The sequence below is a fragment of the Palaemon carinicauda genome, chromosome 30 (genome assembly GCF_036898095.1).
Source record: "Palaemon carinicauda isolate YSFRI2023 chromosome 30, ASM3689809v2, whole genome shotgun sequence".
NCBI lineage: Eukaryota > Metazoa > Arthropoda > Malacostraca > Decapoda > Palaemonidae > Palaemon > Palaemon carinicauda.
The window spans coordinates 66,200,034-66,220,275 of record NC_090754.1 but is presented as its reverse complement, the minus strand read 5'-3'; the positions used below and the strand labels follow the sequence as shown (position 1 = coordinate 66,220,275).

General features: G+C 44.6%; 2 protein-coding genes across 5 annotated transcripts in view; one reads left to right on the top strand and one right to left on the bottom strand.

Moving 5' to 3' along the window:
* Positions 1 to 11,611, bottom strand: part of Cdc45 (cell division cycle protein 45) — a 99,988-nt gene extending 88,377 nt beyond the window's left edge. The window contains exons 1-3 of the mRNA XM_068353973.1: positions 11,499 to 11,611; positions 11,120 to 11,228; positions 8,515 to 8,667 (exon numbers count right to left, since the gene is read on the bottom strand). Of these exons, the coding sequence (XP_068210074.1) occupies positions 8,515 to 8,667; positions 11,120 to 11,170 (204 nt within the window). The 5' untranslated portion in view covers positions 11,171 to 11,228; positions 11,499 to 11,611. The remainder of the gene's footprint in view (positions 1 to 8,514; positions 8,668 to 11,119; positions 11,229 to 11,498) is intronic.
* A 274-nt stretch (positions 11,612 to 11,885) lies between these two features.
* The window catches only part of LOC137623234 (zinc finger-containing ubiquitin peptidase 1-like), a 99,242-nt gene continuing 90,885 nt past the window's right edge, over positions 11,886 to 20,242 (top strand). For all 4 annotated transcript variants that reach the window (XR_011040573.1, XM_068353971.1, XM_068353970.1 and 1 more), the window contains exon 1: positions 11,886 to 12,021. The gene's annotated coding sequence lies outside the window, so the exon portion shown is untranslated. The remainder of the gene's footprint in view (positions 12,022 to 20,242) is intronic.

The following is a 20,242-nucleotide window of genomic DNA, read 5'->3' as shown; positions in this document are numbered from 1 at the left end:
AGGAATTTTGCTTCTCGCTAGGGGAGCCTGCGGGGCAGCCTGTTTAGCACCGTGTCCCTTCTCCTCAGAATCCAGTTCACCGTCTGGGTAAGGGACTGGAAGGTGAGAAACTTCATCGACTTGCCCCCCGAGCGGATTAGTTCTTGTAACAGGGCCTGGTTCTCTGGAGCTGATAGGTCGTGCGCCAGTTGGAACCGTGCTAGGGTGCACGCCCACCAGTTCAGCCATGAGGTTACGTTCACTATGTCCAGGGCGGTGTCCTCCATCAAGGCGGCCTCTGTTTGCAAGAACACCACCGGTGCTCTAAGGTTCCGCTCATCGGTATTGCCCTGGTTCAGGGTAGCGACGGCCTCTTCAAGTGTGCGGGGCCCTGAGTGTCGCCGCTCTGGTACATAAAACTTCTTTTGGGTTCTAAGTCCTGGCAGGAGCTTGAAGGAACCCTGAGCTCTTAGTGAGTTTTTCGGTCCTAACAAAACGATCTACATGCTCCATCCCCAGGGCAACGTCGGGTGCTAAGGGTAGGGTTAGGGATGGTTTCTGCTGGACAGGATTGTCAACCATCCTGCCCAGACCTGACCGCCAACCTTGATCTGATTAAGGCTGAGGCTCGTCCAGCCTATGGTGGTGACGAATTAGGGCCAGAACCATCCTATATGACGAGACCTCGTCCAGGGAGCACTCGCCTGTGTCTAGCAACTCCTCAACTATCTGCCCTTCCGTGTAGGCAGCATCCTCGAACACGGAGGGATCTGTGGGAGCGGAGGCAGCCCTTTCCTCTTGACGGGTCGGTGGAGCGGCTGCCTCCGTCGCAGATAGAGCCGCCGGGGCGGGGGTAGCCGTCATGGGTCTACCCCCTCCCGGGCGAATCCGGATGGCGCTGCTTGATGGTCGCAGCAGCGCCAGGTTCCGTAACTTGGATGGAGCCGCCGCGACGAAGTGGCTGGGGGCCGAGCCACCGGGTCTCATCCGAGGAAGTTCCCATCGAGCGGATGGAGCCGATGACTTGCCGGGTACGGGCAACTGACAGTGTGCCAATGGCTGCAACCGACGAGCGGGCGGAGCAGAAGAGACACTGGGCAAGGGTACGGAAGTGGCTCCAGAGGCCAACGAGGCAGGCACTGGTGCGGCAGCAGTCTTTCTCGACCCACAATGGTGGGGAGCTACTCTAACGAACCTCCTCCTCGAGGAACTCTTCTTCTTATTCCTCCTTCTCGAGGACTTCGACCTCTTCCTGGCCGGGCTGGTGTGGGAGCTAGCTCTCCTTCTCCTGGACCTCTTCCGCTTCTTCCTAGCGTCCCGGCCGCTGGAGTCCTCCGACGAGAAAGAGCTGTCTGAATACTCTGACTCTATCACGAGTCTTCTAGGGGCCCTTGGTCTGGATACCGGGGTCAAGGGTTCCATGAAGTCAGGCAGAAGCGTAGCTGAGGGCGCCAGGGGCGTGCGGAAAGCGGCTCGAGAGGCAAACCATCCTTCAAACTCCTCTTACTGCTGCATAGGGGACCTGAAGGGCGTCCTAGGCGCTGTCAAAACAATGGAGTCGGGATCCGAAGAACACGTGTCCCGCCTTTCTTTGTCCCGACCGCCCCCGGAACCCGCTGAACCTGAAAAAACACTGCCACGATGGGGGGGGGGGGGGTAGGTGCTGTTTCGGGCTTCCCCCACACTGGGTCTTCACTTGAGACGGGTCCTGCGGGCACCAGGCCTTCGTCCACAACATACTTCCGCCACACTAGCAAACCCCCCACTCGTCTGCGCAGGCCATTTCCCCGCAACGGACTTACCTCGTCCCCTACTTTGGGTAGGGGAAGGTGAGGGAGAACCTCTCTCTGACGGCGCTGAGGGTGACGTTAGCGGCGAGGTGAGGTATGCCTTCTTGGGAGATCTCTTGGGCGCCTTTTTCTTCTTCGTGGCGAACAAGGACCACTGAAGTTCTGGCCAGGACTCGCACTCCAGGCACGGGGAGGAAGGGGAGCACTTATTTCCTCGACACGAGGCGCACAGCGTGTGCGGGTCGACCTCCAGCTAGACTTACCAGCTTTGGGCCTGGGGCAACGACGCTCGGATTCCATAATAATGAAACGCAAACACACAAGCAACACAAGGGAAAGGTAAGGAACACAAAGGGAACACGTGGTGCACAAGGGATAAGGAACAAAAAGGAACACGTGGTACACAAGGTGATCGGACGGGATAAGTGAGAGAGCGCGCCGAGGTGATATCTACGCCGCAACCAGACGCTTACTGATGACCTAGCAGTGCTTCCTCACGCGCTGACCCCGGGGCGCCCCAGGGCGAGTATCCTTCCACCCGGGAGCGCCCTGACAAGGTAACGGAGAGAGGGGAACTACGCAAAATTCTTGGTCGGTTAATGAGATCCCAGATTCTCCTAAGAAAGTAGTTCGAGGTAAGTACTCCGTGTTGGAACAAATGGCATTTATTAGTAAATACTTAAATGAAAAATCTATGGCCATACTCATTAATCACCACATATTTTCAAGAATTGATTACTGCAACTCACTGTTCTATGGCTTACCAAATTATCAGCTGAAGAAAATTCAGAAAGTACAAAACAGAGCTGCTAGATTAATAAAAGGACTACACAATAGGGATAGAATTACCGCTGCACTAATTAAATTACACTGGCTGCCGGTAAAGGCGAGAATCGAATACAGTACAAGCTACTCTTACTAACGTTTAAGATACTGGACTAAAATGAACCAAAATATCTAAAAGAATGCCTGAAAAAACTAGAATACTGTAACAAATTTGGAAATAATTTTCATTTTTCCTAACATACAAACCTGAAGCTATTTATTAGGGTATTACTTTCGGCAACGCTGAAAACCAGCCAAGACAATTTTAGTGAGGGTTAATTACCCCATCCGCTAGTTAGTGGGAGGGGGTATGGGTAGACTAGCTACCCCGCTCACTCACACCTGTCGGTTGAGTAACCACTATTGCTTTCTGGCAGGACTTCTAAGGGGACAGGGTGGCGGGCCAATTTGTATAAATAGCTTCAGGTTTGTATGTTAGGAAAAATACAAATTATTTCCAAACTTATTATTTGTTCCAACACAGATACAAACCTTCGCTATTTATTAGGGTGACTTACTCTTAGGAGGGAGGAAGTCCATACCAAATGGCCTTGGTCATGACCCGGGGTCCTCTCTATTTCACCCCTCACTAAAATCAAAGTAGATACAAGGTAACTCACTGATAGCGGCCTGCAGAAGCTTGTGTGGGAGAGACTCGTGGCTTGTCTTCACGTAGGAACTCGACGATTCTAAGACATATCCAATACCCTCCCTCAAGAGGTATTGGAGACGTAACAAAGTATTCATTCATACCCAGGATGCACAAGGGAAATGATTATTACCTGCAGAGGGGTGAGGTCAGCTATACTTCGGTCTTGCAGAGCTATTTCCCCAGGGGGGGAGAAGGAGAAAGAAAGAAGTGAGCCAGACATTCTTTTCGTTCACCCTAGACTAACCCGGGTAACCTCAGCCCTCAACCCTCTGCTACTTGTCCATCAAGGAGCCTGAGGCTCTTCCCGACTGAGGAAGACCTATGTTATCTCCCTCAGCCTGGATCCTTTCGTCTGATGGAAACGCTTTGTGCCTTTGGGTGTCTAATCGCATGCCTAGGTATACCAGTTCTTGAGAGGGGAGCAGTTGAGACTTCTCGAGGTTTACCACAATCCCCAGATCCAGGCAAAACCTTAAAAGCTCGTCTCGGTGGCGGAGAAGGGCCGCCTCCGAGTCTGCCAGAATCAGCCAGTTGTCCAAGTATCTTAGGAGATGGATGCCAACTCTGTGAGCCCAAGATGATACTAGGGCGAATACTCTCGTGAATACCTGGGGTGCTGTGGAAAGACCAAAACACAGTACCCTGAACTGGTAATGCTTCCGATTGAACATGAATCTCAGATACTTCCTGGAAGATGGGTGGATTGGGATCTGGAAGTATGCGTCCTTCAGATCTAGAGTGCACACGAAGTCCTGGGGTCTTATCGCTTGTCTGACTGTGTCGGCCGTCTCCATCCTGAGAGGTGATTGTTCGACAAACCTGTTCAGGGCCGCAAGGTCGATGACTGGTCTCCAGCCTCCAGACGCCTTTTTCACAAGTAAGAGTCGACTGTAGAAGCCTGGAGACCCGTCGAGGACGACCTGGAGAGCGTCCTTCTCCAACATGGACTGGACTTCTGCCCTGAGGGCAAACTCCTGTGTGGATCCCTTCGCACAGGAGTTCAATGGAATCGGCACTCGAGTCAGTGGAGGGAGAAAGAGCGTGAACGGGATACAATACCCTGAACGAATCACCTTGACCGTCCAGGGTTCGGCCCCGTGGTAAAGCCACCTCTGCCAGCGGCTTTGCAGGCATCCCTCCACAGGTGGACACATGGGAGGATTGCCTGTCTTATTGGGACCGGCCTCGGCCAGATCCCTTCTTACCCTTTCCTCCACAGAGGGACTTTTTGCTGTGAAAGGCCTGTTTTGCACCCTTTTTACCCTGCTGTTTTGGGTCTCTAGCCCTTTTCGGCTGTGGGTTCTGCTGTGGCTTAGAGGTGTAAGGTCTAGCTGTTAAGACCTTTTGGATGAGGGAGTCCTGACTGGACTTCCTCCACCTCTCTGTCACCCACTCAACATCCTCAGGATGGAACAAAGAATTGCCCTCAAAAGGAGCATTTCTCAGATTCGCTACTTTGGCCTGAGGGAGATGTCTATAGAGCTTGCCTATGACGGCATCTCTCCTCTTCAGGATAGTGTTGGCCCAAAGGTTCACTACCTGATGGGAGAGGAACTCGATGGCCCGAGTGCCGGACAAAAGGAAAGTCTCCAAAGACTTCCTGGAGGACTCCCGAGACAGGTCTTTAAACCGCATCAGCTGTCCTAAGGATCCTAACCAGAAATCCACCCACGAAGTAGCCTGCATGGCGTACTTCGCCACCTTTTCCTGGTTTAGGATTTCAGAGGCCGAAAAGGAGACAGGAAGTCCCATAAGATCCTCGAAGGGGGTGGCCTTCAAGAGTGCCCCTAAAGAGTGGTCGAGAGGCAGCGTTGGAAGAGGTTCTCCGAGGATCTCGTAGTACCTCCTCTGAAACACATACAGAGGAGGTAAGAGCTTGAAGGACGAGTTGGAGCGGAGAGAAGAGGTGGAACCAGTTGCCTGGGACACAGCCTTCTGTTTGGCACTCTTCATCCCCTTTGACCAGGGCAAAGCTGCACAGGCCCTATGAGGTTTCTGAGTGCCATAGAACTGGTCAAGGACCATTTCTTTTCCATCTAGAGGGGCTGCCGATGGATCTAGAAGTCCATTGATGGAACGGATGCAGGCTAGGACCTGCCAGAAGGCGTGCTCCGACTCCTTCCTCTCATCCTCTGTAAGCTTAGGGCTAGCGGCTCCTGGCAGAGCGTCGTCCTCGAGATCACTCTGCCCTTCTACATCCAAGCTCTCATCCATATGAGTCCAGCGTAGGTCGAAGTCGTCAACTGTATAGACTGGGGATAGGGAGACTACTGGAGAGGTGCTTGCTTCCGGCTGCCTAAGAGGCAGTGAGGAAGGAAGCCTGGCCGAGAATTTGGGGATGGTGAACAAATCCTTCGGTTCCCTCCTACGAGGCTGGAGATCATCTGTCCCCAAGGGCCTAGGGGATTCTGTCGGCTTACGGGTGGAATGCAAGTCCATTGCCGTACAGAGTGAATCCCGTCCGGTCGCAGGTCGTGCCTCATTAGACACTATCTCAACCGGTAAAGAAGGAAAGGAGTCTCCATAGTAAGTAACCCCATCCTCCTTGGGGGCTGAAGGACGAATTGTTTTCCTTTCCCCCTTTGGCCTGGCCTGTGGCGTCTTGAACAGCTGGGGGGGGGGGGGGGGGGGGGGGGGCTTCCCTGAGGTTCACGCCTAATCTCCTCCAAAGGTCTTTTGCGAGGGGATGATTGTCTCCCCTTGCCTGAGGGGCTGCCTGTACAAGAACTTCCGATCTCCTCCTAGGATCGGAGGGAGGAGAGGACCCCGGGAAGAGAGGAGGTGACAAGGGAATCCTAGGTATATCACCTAAGGACTGGGAGCGGGGAACGACTCCCTTCATGGCTTGGCACATTACATTAATCAAGTTGCTAAGCCACGGGGGGTCACGGGCTCCTGTGGAACTAGGGGGAAGGTCCTTAGGAAAGGACTGCTCTCTGTCTGATGAAGGCTTCCCTACAGGCAAGATAGGCACAGGCCTACCCTTAGGGATAGGCTCTGGGCTCGGTCGCACAGGTGACCGTTGTCTATGTTGAGGCCCAAGGGGCTCGAGAGACTGAATGTGAGCGCCAAGATGGTCGTGCTCTCTTGCGCTGGACTGTTGGCAGGTGGAAGGTAGGTCGCGCGCGCGCCTCTCCTGATTGCGTGCTCCTGGAGCGCATGAGGTTGTTTGCGCACCTGGCGCACATAAGGTTGCTCGCGCGCAACAGGATGTTTGCACTCATGGCGAGCAATAGGCTGTTCGTGCATATGGCGCGCCATAGGATGAACCTGCGCGCCATGATCGCCATTTTGTTTGCGAGCGCCAAGGCGGTCGTGCACGCCGATTTGGCCGTGCGCGCCAACTTGATTGTGCACGCGAGAGCTCTCAGGTTGTTGAGAGAACTCACTGCTACGCTCACCCGCAGGTTCACGATAGCTTGTGTTGTGTGAGCGCGAACAATCAATACGAGTTTAAAAACTTCGCCATAGTAAGAATGACTCTGGTCACAAGAACCCGAAAGTTCAGCGAGAACTGTGTTGCGTGAACTCGAAGGAGCAACGCAACGAGAAACCGAAGTTTCTCTGTCACGAAACACCGAAGTTTTAGCACGACTAGAGTTATGAGAGCCCAAGGGTTCAGCGTAACTCAGGTTACGAGACCCCGAAGGGTCAGCGTAACGAGGAATCGAGGTTCCTCTGTCACGAGATCCCGTAGGATCGGCGTGACTGACGGTACGAGAACCCGGAGGTTCCACGTTACCATCGTTACGAGAGCCCGAGGGTTCAGCGTAACAGAAACCCAAAGGTTTCAAGTCGCGAGAGCCCGAAGGTTCAGTGCGACAGAGACCCGAAGGACTCCTGCTGTCATAAGAGCCCGAGGGATCAACATGACTACCGTAGAGCCCGAAGACTCACGATCACGCCAACCCATAGGGTGATCGTCACGAGACCCCAAAGGATCAACGTGAGGAGAACCAGCAGGTTCTAGAAGACGTCTCCTCACAGCCCGAGGAGGAGAACGCCCGGGGGGGGAGAGGGGTTACCCACCCCTCCACGAACCTCCGGAAAAGAATGTACAACAGATTCCGCACGAGGGGTTCAACAGATAAATCCTCCGCAGGGGAGGAGAGTTTGCCCGAAGGAGAACTACGCCCGCCTTGAAGAAAGCCCTGCCACTACCCCTGATGGGTTAGCTAACTCCTCAGCGTTGGAACCAGACCCAAGATCTGGCAAGGAACAGGCGCTCCCTGGGGGATGAGAAGGATCCGACTAACTAGGGGACTCGTCATTCTCGTCTATCCCCCAGGGTTGAACTGGAGTCACAAGCCCTGAGCTACTGCTCGACCGTACCCCAGAAGGTCCTGGTCGAGGATTAGCTTCGGGCAGAGATTTGGCATAGAGGAAGCAGAAGCCCGCGATTTCTTCGATTTTGAGGAAGACCCCGAAAGCGAAGATTAGCGTTTAGACTTCTTCTTACGCGCAAACCTCTCCCACTGGGAGGTAGGCCACTCCCTACACTCGGAACAGGTGTTGTCCCGCGAACACTGAGTGCCTCGGCAAGCCGGGCATAAAGGATGTGGGTTTATCTACAAGGACGACATGAAGGTGCCACAGCGGCGGCCCTCAATCTCAGGACATGTCCACATAACGGGACAATAACCATACACACACCGACACACACAAAAGAAAAAGGAAAAGTAAGAAAGTCAAGGAAGTTTGTTAACGGGGGAGAGAGACGGCACGTCTACACTCTACCGAGCCAAAAGTAAAAGTGGTTACTCAACCGATAGGTGTGAGTGAGCGGCAACCCCCTCCCGCTAACTAGCGGATAGGGTAATTATCCCTCACTAAAATTGTCTTGGCTGGTTTTCAGCGTTGTCGAAAGTAATACCCTAATAAATAATGAAGGTTTGTATCTGTGTCGGAACAAACTAGAAACAAATGTTACCATAAGACACATGAGTGACAAACATAGACTATCTGAACCAAGAAAAAATAGTAAATTTGGTGAAAGGGCTTTTAGCTATTGTGCGCCTAGACATTATAATAAACTGCCAACTGAAATGAAAGACCTAAATTGAATTTAAGAAGAAACTAAAGACATTACTTTTCACAAGATCATATGATTTGGAAGATGCTACGATCAAAGAATTGTATAAGTTATAATGAAAATGTTTCGTTAGATGATTGATATAGACCCGCCCGAGAAGTAGTTCACTCGACTTCAGTGGAGGGTTGAATTTAAACCCAAAACAAGTAAACAAGTAAGCATAAGTGAAATCTCACCTGTTCAGCATGATTCTGGTAAACATCCACGAGGTCACTCCGTTTCTGTACGGGAACGACTGTGTACAAAATATGGTCAGTTCTGAAGAGGGACTGAAGAATTTTACTGGCACAAATGCCATCAACGTCAAAATGTACCAGCACCAAAATTCGCTGAAAAAGACACAAATGCATACTTAAAAACACATAATTCCCCTCTATCATGAATAAATTGACAACATCGACTCAAAATCTTGTCAAGTTTAATGTAGTACTACTAAGTTGAGAAAAAAAATAACACATCTAGTCTAATCTAAACACTACTCTCCTAAGGAAATTAACAGGGTTAAATCAATGATGATTCAATCAGTAGAATTAATACTGTATAATTTGCTAATGAGACTGAAGATATACAAATACCTGTAAAACCACAAAAATACTGTACTGCCATTCTTACAAATATTAATGGATTAATACCAGTAAAGCAATCTTTAAATGCAATTTACAAGATCCTAAATAATTTTTACAGCTACTGTATTGTAATTTCATAATCTAAATTGTTTTCTGTGAGCTGATCTTGCTAACACTAATAAGCTAGCATACATTTTCATCAAGAATTTCTACATAATAAAATACTCAAGATATTAATAACGTATTGAGAAGCACCTCGACAGTAGGTTCTAGTTTCCACATATGTGGTCCAAAGATGTTATTACAAGCTTCCCCTAGACATCCGAAGGACTGATGTATGATAATCTAAATAAAAATGAATATAACAAACAAATCTTATAGATCCTACAGGGCTTTTGTGTGTGTGACAGAACCAGAAAACAGCCCTTAAAGTGAAGTAAGCAAGTAACCTATTACTGTAGTACATAACCTATGCTTCTTGAGACACACTACCCAAAACACTTCATATTTTCTGGTGGTCTCGGGTTAAATTTCGTTAGAATCCCACGTAAAACTTTTGTTGTAATTTATATTTTTCTCGGGTAAAACACATGAAAACAAAAAATTTCTTGTACTGTATTTATAATAGCAAGGATCTGGTTCCATTCATAATCAGAACAAAAAACTTTTAAGTCCAAACGGACCACAATAGGTTGCCATAACTGATGATAGCAATGTGTTATACTGATTTCAAGTAAAGATTGAAAATTTCATTATTAATTTACTTATGGTACGGTAATATATGGGACAGTTAAAATAAGCTTAATTACAATAATAATAATGGGCTTAGAAGCTTTGCATGTACCTATAATGAGATAGAGTGCCCGCAAACTTATTTTGCAGAGTGAGTAACCATGAACGGTTTACGACATACTTTAGCAAAGGCTAATTGGAGATCTCAAAAATAAACAGAAAAGCCCCAACCTAACTATTATACATTCCATGGCGTGCTCATCTGCTACTAATTATCCAATAGATGAATTACCCAAATAAATGTCCGTCGTTATACAAAGTAATCCCTACAGTTATTTTACACAGCAAGCATTGTCAAGATAGTAATATCATTATCATTACTAGCTAGGCTACAACCCTAGTTGAAACAGCAGGATGCTATCAAACCAAGGACTCCAACAGGGAAAAATAGCCCAGTGAGGAAAGGAATCATGGAAATAAATAAACAAGTCTGTAAATTTTTAACATAAATACGAGGAATAGGGAGCTAAAAAAAGGAGCCTTAGTATATCAGTGGCCAGTTTCTCCCTTGTGGATTAAAAATGGACACCAACTAAGCTGAACTTTCCCTCCTAACCTAACTTAAAAGCCGTGTCCTTACCTACCTACCCAACGGGGAGGGGCTAACAACCCCCTTACACTCCCGTATTCTAAGTTACCCGTAATAATACATACAGGTGGCTACTATCATACATACAAACCTCCCCCCCAAAAAAAGGTGAAGTAAAGGGGGGGGGGGAGGCCACCCTACCACACAATAGGCTTAAGAAGTTTTATTCCAGCTTTGACCAAGTTGTGGAATGATCTTCCCAATCGGGTTGTTGAATCAGTAGAACTTGAAAAGTTCAAAGTTGGAGCAAATGCTTTTTTGTTGACCAGGCGGACATGAGTCTTTTTTTATAGTTTATTTATGACATATTTGTTTTTGACGTTGTTAATAGTTTATATAGGACATATCTGTTATGACGTTGTTACTTTTTTAGAATGATTTACTGTTAATTTGTTCTCTTCAGTTATTTATTTCCTTTCCTCACTGGGCTATTTTTCCCTATTGGAGCCCCTGGGCTTATAGCATCTTGCTTTTCCAATTAGGGTTGTAGCTTGGATAGTAATAATAATAATAATAATTTGTTGACAAACTGCCTAGCCTGCGCTACACTATTTCGAATCAAACTGTATGATTAAGTAGAAGTATACAATAGGAGATTAATTGGCCTGAACTCCTGCGTCTATTATTATTATTATTGCGTATTCGGCTTTATGGAAAGGAACTGGGGACTTGGAGGCCTAATATCAACATCATAATAATGAAAATTTGGAACTATGGCCCTCCTGGCAGGGTACTGGGAACTTCTCTGATTTGTTTTCATGCTATTTGAAATCTACCTTGATATTACCCAACCTAGATACAAATCAATAGACACCTGCAAATTATTATACTCACTTTCCCTTTAATAACGTCGTAGAATTCCTTACGAAGATCAGAAACGAACATTTTAAAGGTCCATTCATTAAATTCCCAAGTAGTTCTTGTTTACAAGTTGCCGCTGGTTCAGGGTTGCCAGATTATTTCGACTGAATTATCGTACATAAGCCTTAAAATTGTCGTTTTTTCAACCAAAATTATCGTACACAGTTTCAATATAATTATTAGGGTGTTACATGATTGACTTATTTCAAAAGATTTTAGTATAATTTTTTAATTAAACCCACACACACATCTACATTGTTTATACCTTAGGTATGTATCGTACATTGTACCTGACCCAAAATAATCGTACACGTACTATAATTATCGTACGAATGACAACCCTGCGCTGGTTTTTGGCGCCAACGGGATTGACAGAATGAAAATATAAGTCATGTTCTGATTGGTCCATTTTATGCAATGCACCAATCAGAACTCGAGATATATATTACGTCACTTAATATATACCGAGATTTGTGATTGGATAAAGATTCTCAGCTAACCAATCACAGGTGAGGGTGGTGGATGATGTCTTTACGGTTGGTTTTACTGTAGAAGGTAATTATAGTGAGCTTCTACTTGTTTTTAACGATTGATATTTTAACAATTCAATAATTTTTTAAACCTATAATAGTTTAAAATGCAACTTGAAGTAGTAATAACTGGAACAATAAGCAGATAACGAAAAATAAAACAAGTAATGTGTTTATTTGTCATAGAAAACGGAAATAGAATCGCTCTTGTAGTCATAGAAAACGCAAATGTCAAAACAGCTGATTGCAGCTCAAAAATCAATGTGGAAGTGATCACCGGTGACTCTACGGATATTTCCCAAATATCTCGCTTACCAAGTCTTGTAACTTTGCTGTTTTGTGTAGGTATGTATCATCAATGCTATTGGAATAACTTTATTGATGTATAAATTGAAGTAACCACTGTCATGGTGATTTAATAGGCATGAAGTAGTACCATTGGGTCGTCCCGAGTTCTGCAGTCTCCTCGTAGTTGCTGTGTCAGGCGAATACTTGACCTACATAGCATTCACTATTTGCCGTTAATAGTTATTCTCATAATAAATGCATTATAAGCACATAAGTTTGATGTTACCAGATTTGGTTTAGTTTGGTATGACTACTGTTGAGGGACGTAAGCTTGGAGAAATTTGGAACCACCGTAGGAGGCCAGGTTAGGTAACCCAATGTAGATTTCGTAAATAAACCATTTTTTTTTCTTTTTTGCAGAGGCTTTTATATGATGTATATTCTTCATTTGTTTGTATAGCAAGATTGAAGAACATAAATTACCTATTTTTAAAGTGGGAATTTAGTCAAACCAATGATTTTATGACATTAGATGACTACTAGGTTTTTTTCTTATTTTGCTTTTCTATTTAAGGAGTTTATGAAACAAGTATGGCAAATGCAAGGTAATCTTATAGAGCATATGTTGCAATTTTTTGTTTGTTGAATCATGTACTTTAAGGGATTTTTTAGTAGATTTACTGAAAAAAAACAGGATGGCTAACTCCAGAATTATTATTAGTTGTAGCATTGCATTACCTTAGATATCAGGGTAGTGTGTTGGAAACTGGGTCATTAAATATTTTTTATGTCAAATCTAATTGTTTCATACCATGCAATATGATATTTTCACCATCTTCTAGAGTTATTAATATTGAAGGAAACAGTGGCCGTTATACATTTGTGGTAGCTCATCATAAGATATATGAAGGAATTATGCCATGTATGCTTTTATTTATTATTATTATTAATTACTAAGCTACAACCCTAGTTGGAAAAGCACAATGGTATAAGCCCAGCGGCTCCAACAGGGAAAATAGCCCAGTGAGGAAAGGAAACAAGGAAAAATAAAAGTAAGGACACTAACATTAAAATAAATATCTTCTATATAAACTACAAAAACTTTAACAACAGGAGAGGAAGAGAAATAAGATAGAACAGTGTGCCCGAGTGTACCCTCAAGCAAGAGAACTCTAACCCAAGGCAGTGGAAGACCATGGTAGAGAGGCTATGGCACTACCCAAGACTAGAGAACAATGGTTTGATTTTGGAGTGTCCTTCTCCCAGAAGAGCTGCTTACCATAGCTAAAGAGTCTCTTTTACCATTACCAAGAGGAAAATGGCCACTGAATAATTGCAGTGCAGTAACCCTGGGGGGAAGAAGAAATGTTTGGTCTTAGTGTTTTCAGGTGTACGGGGACAGAAGAGAATATGTAAAGAATATGCCAGACTATTTGGTATGTGTGTGTATAGGCAAACGGGAAAATAAACTGTAACCAGAGAGAAGGATCCAATGTAGTACTGTCTGGCCAGTCAAAAGAATTAATTTTGCTGTAATTACAGGTATGCATCTTAACACCTTTTGGTTGAAGATGCTATTTATATAGGTGCATTGGTTATGATATACAGTATTTTGATATATCTTCAACATGAAATTTGTTAAAAGAAATGGTCAGGTACTGGCTATTTTAGCATATTCAACTTGGGAAATATATAAGGCAAATGAGTATACACATGCTATATACATATATATTCAAGATTCATTGTTGATGTTTGGAGAGGTGAGTGTCTCTTATTGTGTGTACTGTATGTAATTTGCAAGCACTTGTTGAAGAGTTTTTGGTTTTTGTTTATAAAACAGTTATCTACGGATATCAACATTTTAGATTTTCATAAAATCTTATACGTACATTCTTGAATGGTTTGTAACTTAACAATTTTCATTAACAGATATATTTAGTGTAACAATGGCTACTTTGTTGTTGAAATATTGAGGCACTATGTACCAGAAATAAAAACACTAATACTTGATAGTACTAAACACTTTATTCAACTATCTACACACATACATAGATATAAGTTATTCCATCAATATAATAGTAAAAATATTATAAAAAAAAACTCAGTCTAATTTCTACATAAACTTCTAAGCCAATGAAACAATACACAATTCAATGAACTCAATACTCATCATCATATCTTATCGGGCCAATGTCTAACCCACTGGAGGGCGCTGTTGTTTGCCTCTCTGAGGTCTTCGATCGGAACAATACATTTGTTCCTGCACACATTCAAAGCACTGTTCTTTTCTACAGGAGAATGATAACGGTGGAACTGGAATACAACAGTTAAAAACATTTACGGAGATTTAAGGAAACGACAGGTAGATTACCTGTCGACCGCTTCTCCCCCCCCCCCCCACTGGCCTACAGTCAACTCGCTTTGATTTCAGCTAAGGGAGATTGTAAGCATATCATCTCTCTCTCTCTCTCTCTCTCTCTTCTCTCTCTCTCTCTCTCTCTCTCTCTCTCTCTTTTGCTGACTGGAATTCTTATGGCAGAAACAATTCAATTTTGCAATTTTTTTTTTTTTTTTTTTTTTTTTTTTTTTCCCTATCAGATCTGTTATGCAGACATGTCCTGTGATACAACTGAAGACCTGCAGTACATTTATGAGTATCATTGATGTTGACTCTTATTCGGTTTGCTGGTCCTTCAGAAGTCATGTTTTTGAAGCCTCACCTTGTGATGAGGGTAGAGAGTGGGTGAAGCTTGGCTGGATTAAGAAGAAGCCGAAAAGGGATTCTTTGCTTTCGGGTCATCTTTGAGTCAAAGAAGGACAGACCTGCTTCTTCTTCCCCCAGGACTCTATACTCTGACTCTTCTCAAGTGGCTTTCTAGAGATCTCTCAAGTAAGAGTGGTGGCACTTCAACTCTTGGGCAAGCCCATGTCTAAGGCAAAGCTACCGTTTCCAATAGAGAAACAGTAAATTGTGATGTGGTCATCTCTCAGCATCCAGAAATCCCTTTTGGAGAACAACTTTCATACGTTCCTGGCTTCAAGGTACCCTGTGTAGGATATCGCCCCAGGAGTGTCTCTTCAGGAGCAGTTTGTTGCTGTTCCACCTCCGTTAGGTGATGCCGTAAAAAAAGGAACTTCTGTCACCTCAACCTCCTTTTCCCTGAAGGCTTCATCTAGGGCAGCAGCCCATCACTAATTTTGCCACCGCTCTTGCTCTTTGGAGGTTGGTCATAAGCCGTCCTCTTTTAGGCAGTCTTCTTTGCAGCTGCCCTTCCAAAAAAACTTCCAGACCTTTACTGGGAATCTCCTGACACACTTCTCCTTTTCTCACTGAGTGCAGAGAGCACCTTCCTTGCTAGCGCAATACTAAGCACTCTTACCATAGGGTGCCTTCTTCCTTGCCTGTTAATTGTGCTTCTCCTTCTTGCCTAACAGATCACTCAAACAGATGTGATACTCTTCAAGAAAGTATCCTCGTTGCAGTGCTTCTCATTTTCTCTCCAAGTACAGTACTCCACCTCAGGATCCAGCCAGGCTTCACATTCTAACAAGGCCTGGCCTTCTTGCACTAGCAATGTGTCTCCATCATTGCTCTCCAAGGTTTCCTCACCTTCAGCCTCCAGACTTGCTTTGCCCTTACGTTCCAATCAGGTATCCCCTTCATGCTCTGTCAGGTGCTTACCTCGTAGCCGACATCCTTCGTCAGAGTGCTCTTCCCGCAGATACTCAGATCATTCCTCCTTTAAGAACGACTCGTACGCCTCTTGGTCCAAACGATCTCGCTCCACCTGAAAGTTGTTACCTTCAGTAACTGATTTTTTCTTGTGACTCCCTGATTGCCTTTTGGATCTGCTAAAGCAGGCAAAATATAGCAGCTTCTCCAGAGATGTCCTCCCTTCAGAAGCCGGGGTAAGCACAGGCTGACGAACCCATTCGAAATAGGGCATTCCTCTCTCCCCTATTTTGTATTCTGAGGTTTCCAAAGTAAATCTCAGTACAAGACTTAGGATTAGAAATAAGATTCGTGTAACACCTCCCAGTGGGTGACAGGAACATGTACTCACAGAGGCTGTCTCATGACAACTTACTTAGATATTAGATGTTAGTGGGAACAGACTTTCTCTCTGACTAGGAATATTGAAAACTTTGTCATTTATTTTTTCTTTTTTACTTTTCCTGCATGTTTGGTTTTAAGAGTGTTTGTGCTATTTTCAGTAATGTCTGCCAAAATGCGGAAAGGCCCCGGACTGTCGCTGAATAGTTGCGGCACTTTTATGAGTGGTGGTCCTTTAACATTAGAACAAGCCGAGGGGCAATGGGGTCATTCTGTTTCTCCGAGAGAGAGAGAGAGAGAGAGAGAGAGAGAGAGAGAGAGAGAGAGAGAGAGAGAGAGAGAGAGAGAGAGAGCCTTTCCTTACCTTATTCTGTGTTTTGGTTCCCCCAGGTCCCTCAGGATGAGGAGCCTCGTATATCCACCAGAGAGTTGCTAATGCATCTTCCAGTGTATTTTTCACAGAGAGAGAGAGTGTGTGTAGTAAAATATAAATAATACATTAATAAAAATTGACAGAAAATAATAATAAAATACAAAATGGAATTGAGAAAAAAAGACAAAATAAAGAGTGAGATTTGTTGGGAAGGAAGGAAAACACAAGCGGGGAACTGAGGTTTAAATAATGAGGAAAGGTGAGTGAGTGACAGGGGGGATAAGTACCCTAAAAGTGGTTATTCGAATGAATGCGCAAATCTTGATTGGATAGACTTGGCTATGTCGTTAAATTCAATGGTAAAGTGCCTTTAAAATTTAAATTTGGACATGGAATTCTTTATCAAAAATTAGGGGAAGGTGGGAGAAACAATGTTTCAAAGTACCATACCAAACATTTGATTAGTTTGAAAGATATTAGCAAGAAGCCTTTGGTCCTGACGGTTAAATACATGGTAGTAGCGGAAGGATTCTTAAGGGATCTTCAATGTATTTGAGTTAAACCTCTTGAAAGGACGCTGTCTGTCATCTCCGCCTGCTCTTTACAGACGCATCCAAGTAAAGGTTGGAAGCTGACCTATGTCACCATAAGGCATCAGGACTCTGGTCCGAGACAGAGCATCAAGAGGACACAAATGCCTTAGAGATGAAGGCATTATTTCTAGCTCTTCAGCCTTTTTGCCCTTTTCTCACAGGTCACTTTTTAACCTTAGGGCCAAAACCTCATTAACCCATTCCACAAACAAAATGAAAATCACCCAAGCCACTCTGTGGTGTTGATGAGTGACAACACTACCAGAGTGGCTTATCTCAACGATCAAGAAGGCACAGTATTGCTACAACTCTCGAGTGGACGGAGCTCAACTTAATCACCCTTACAGGTAGAAGGAACATCGTGGCTGATAAGCTGAGCAGAAGGACACAAATATTTGGGACCGAATTGTCTTTATTTCCTTGGATAACGACGGAGAACCAGACTTTGTGGGGTACTAAACTGACTGTGGATCTTTTTCCGACCTCCCGAAATCCCAAACTTCTAGTGTACTGCTCTCCAGTTTTAGATCCAGAGGCAGCATTTGAGGACATGTTTCAACACCTGTGGGATGGCCTCGATGTAAGTGCTTTCCTGCCATTCTGCCTGAGAAGGTGCACCCTAAAGTGAGTTTGAGCAACGCCCAATCTCGGGATGATGCTCGTAGCTCCGAAGTAGGCAAAGATGGAATGGTACACCTGTATCCTGGAATGTTCCCGGAGAGGGGGCTCCCTATAAACTGTTAAGGCAAGCCTGTGACAGAGATCTTTAAAAACGGGTTCCCTGTTCTCGTCTAAATAGGTTAGTGGAATTCATGGTCTCTTTTAACGTTACCCATTCAAGGGGATGGAAACATGGTTGTTCTCTCTCCTTCGTCCCTGATTTCATAGCAAAGACCCAAAATCCTTCCGTTTTGGATTCCAGATTTTTTACTTTTCAGATCTTTACCCTTAGTGAGAGCACTAAGGTGCTACCTTAAATATGCAAGTGTTGTGAGACCTCACCTGCAACACATTTTATTTTGGCTGGGGGAAGTGATTTCACAATCTCTTTTTCCTTCTGCTTTCCCCTTGGGAGGAACACAGTTAAGTTCAGACATCATAGGCATTCGTGCCTCCTTAGCTTTTAAAAAGCATCTTTCTGTGATGCAGGTCTTCTAAGCAGGCGTGTTTAGATGGCAGACTACATTCACTGCTCATTACTTGTGGGATATAATCCACAGGTCCATGGGTACTTTCTCCTTGGGATCTGTTGTAGCCACACAGCAGGTGGTATAGCTACCTCGGTGAGGGCAGAGGTTACTAGTTAGTCTGATAACACATTAATGATTCATTTCAGTAAACATGGGGAATAGTTCAGTTACTCCTACATTACCAGATTTTCTGGCTAGATTGTAAGTGTCATATGAATCTTTTCTCGTATTGGGAACCCATTTTACCGAGGCTCCAACACCAGCTAGCAATTTCCATACCTTCTGGTTTCAGTGGAGTAAGAAACGCGGATTGATCAGGCTTAGTTGCCGCCTTGATTTCCTGTCCGGGGGAGTTCCACTCAAACACCACCTCCAGAGATCCTGCTGTTCACAGACTAATCCAAGGAGGAGTCAGGAAATAAAAGACACCTGCTACTCAACCTACCGGTCATGCATGCAATGTGATAACTTTGCAATTCGTGTTGGTAAAATACTCAGTACATTTGAGAAATGTCAAGCTTTTATTCGTACTGCTTGTCAACAAATGGGGTCTTTCACAGACCCTTATCAAAAAGCCACACCCTTGGGAAGTTGACAAGGTATGGCTATTTACAAGGTTCATTCAGTCAGGACTCTGCAAGTAAAGACACTCGACAAGAGTAACTCCTTGTAGGACTAATTGTGATCCCTACATCATTTTGCACTCAGCTTCAAACCAAATTTTCAACTAGGTCTTAGGTTTGGACCCTTTTGCAAGAATCAACAAGACCATGAGGAGATCCTAGGGAGCTCATGTCGCAGGAAACATTTTAAGTTTGCAGGCCTCTCAAACAATCCCTGCCTAAACAACCGAATTGACATCTTCAACCATCGAATGTACTCGGCCAGCCTATTCCTGACAAAGCAAGTAGGAAGCAGCATGACATTGCCTGTGCCACAAGTCACTACAGAATAGAGGATCTCCATCACCATGCTTCAGGACTTTGTTCAGGATCTAGAATCCAGCCATTCACAGCTTTAGATTACTCTTCATCTCCTCCCCACAAGAAGTGTTTAGCAGGGACCAGGATGAATTGCCTCCTTGTTGTGGGAGGAGTCTAGGATTCCTCCTACAGCAATAGAAGGAATAAAGGAAGTTTTCTTTCTGGTTTTGTAAGACAATCGAATGTCCTTTCTCTATAGGCAAGGAGATGGAGGGACCATCCTGGATTTGTTGTGTCAAAGGCAGACATTTCAGATCTATCCCAACTCTTGAGAAGAATCTATCTATCAGGGGCGCATTTCTTGAAGGCAGGAGTAATGTACAGTACTGTAATGACAGAACCATCTTTGCCTATTACCTACGAGAGTGTATATGCACAGATCCCTGGATACTGGTATCTTTGGCTCGGTGATATTTGCTCAAAAGGATACATAAAATAAACTTAACTCCTTCATGGGACAAGATACATCTTGTCTAAAATAATGGTTATGATATATGTCTAGAATGAGAGGCATGTTGACTGGTCCTTTTAATTCTTCTTTCTTCACCTTCCTTTTGGGTGCAGCAGTCGCTCCTTTATGTGCTGGATCAGATACTAGATGTAGGGGAGCCACATGATCAAGCAACTTTTTTTGAAAATGTTTTGTTTAGAAATTTCTCCCCCATCCTCCCCCATCCTCCTAGACAAGGGAGAGGATGGCCAAATGTATGCAACCAAAATTTCATAATGACCATACTGTCTGATAAAATATCCTTCACATAGATAAAAGTTTTCCTTTACTGTTTATCAGTTCCTTGTAGTGATTAAGCCTAACACGTGCAGCATCTTTATGCCCAGGTTGCTAGGAGCGTTACAAGATGTATCACTGTACAGGATGAACATGCTTACACATTTCCTGGGGTAGTAAATCAGCCAGTTTGGTTGGTTATAGGGAAATCCTCCCTCCTAAGGATAAGCATCCTATTAAAGGATGACGGTTTTTAATCTTGTAGGAACAAAACACAAATTTTTAAAGTATATTTTTTTTTCACTATACAAAGCCGAGTCTTAAATTTCATTTCTCACCTCGATTACAATGCAAGTCT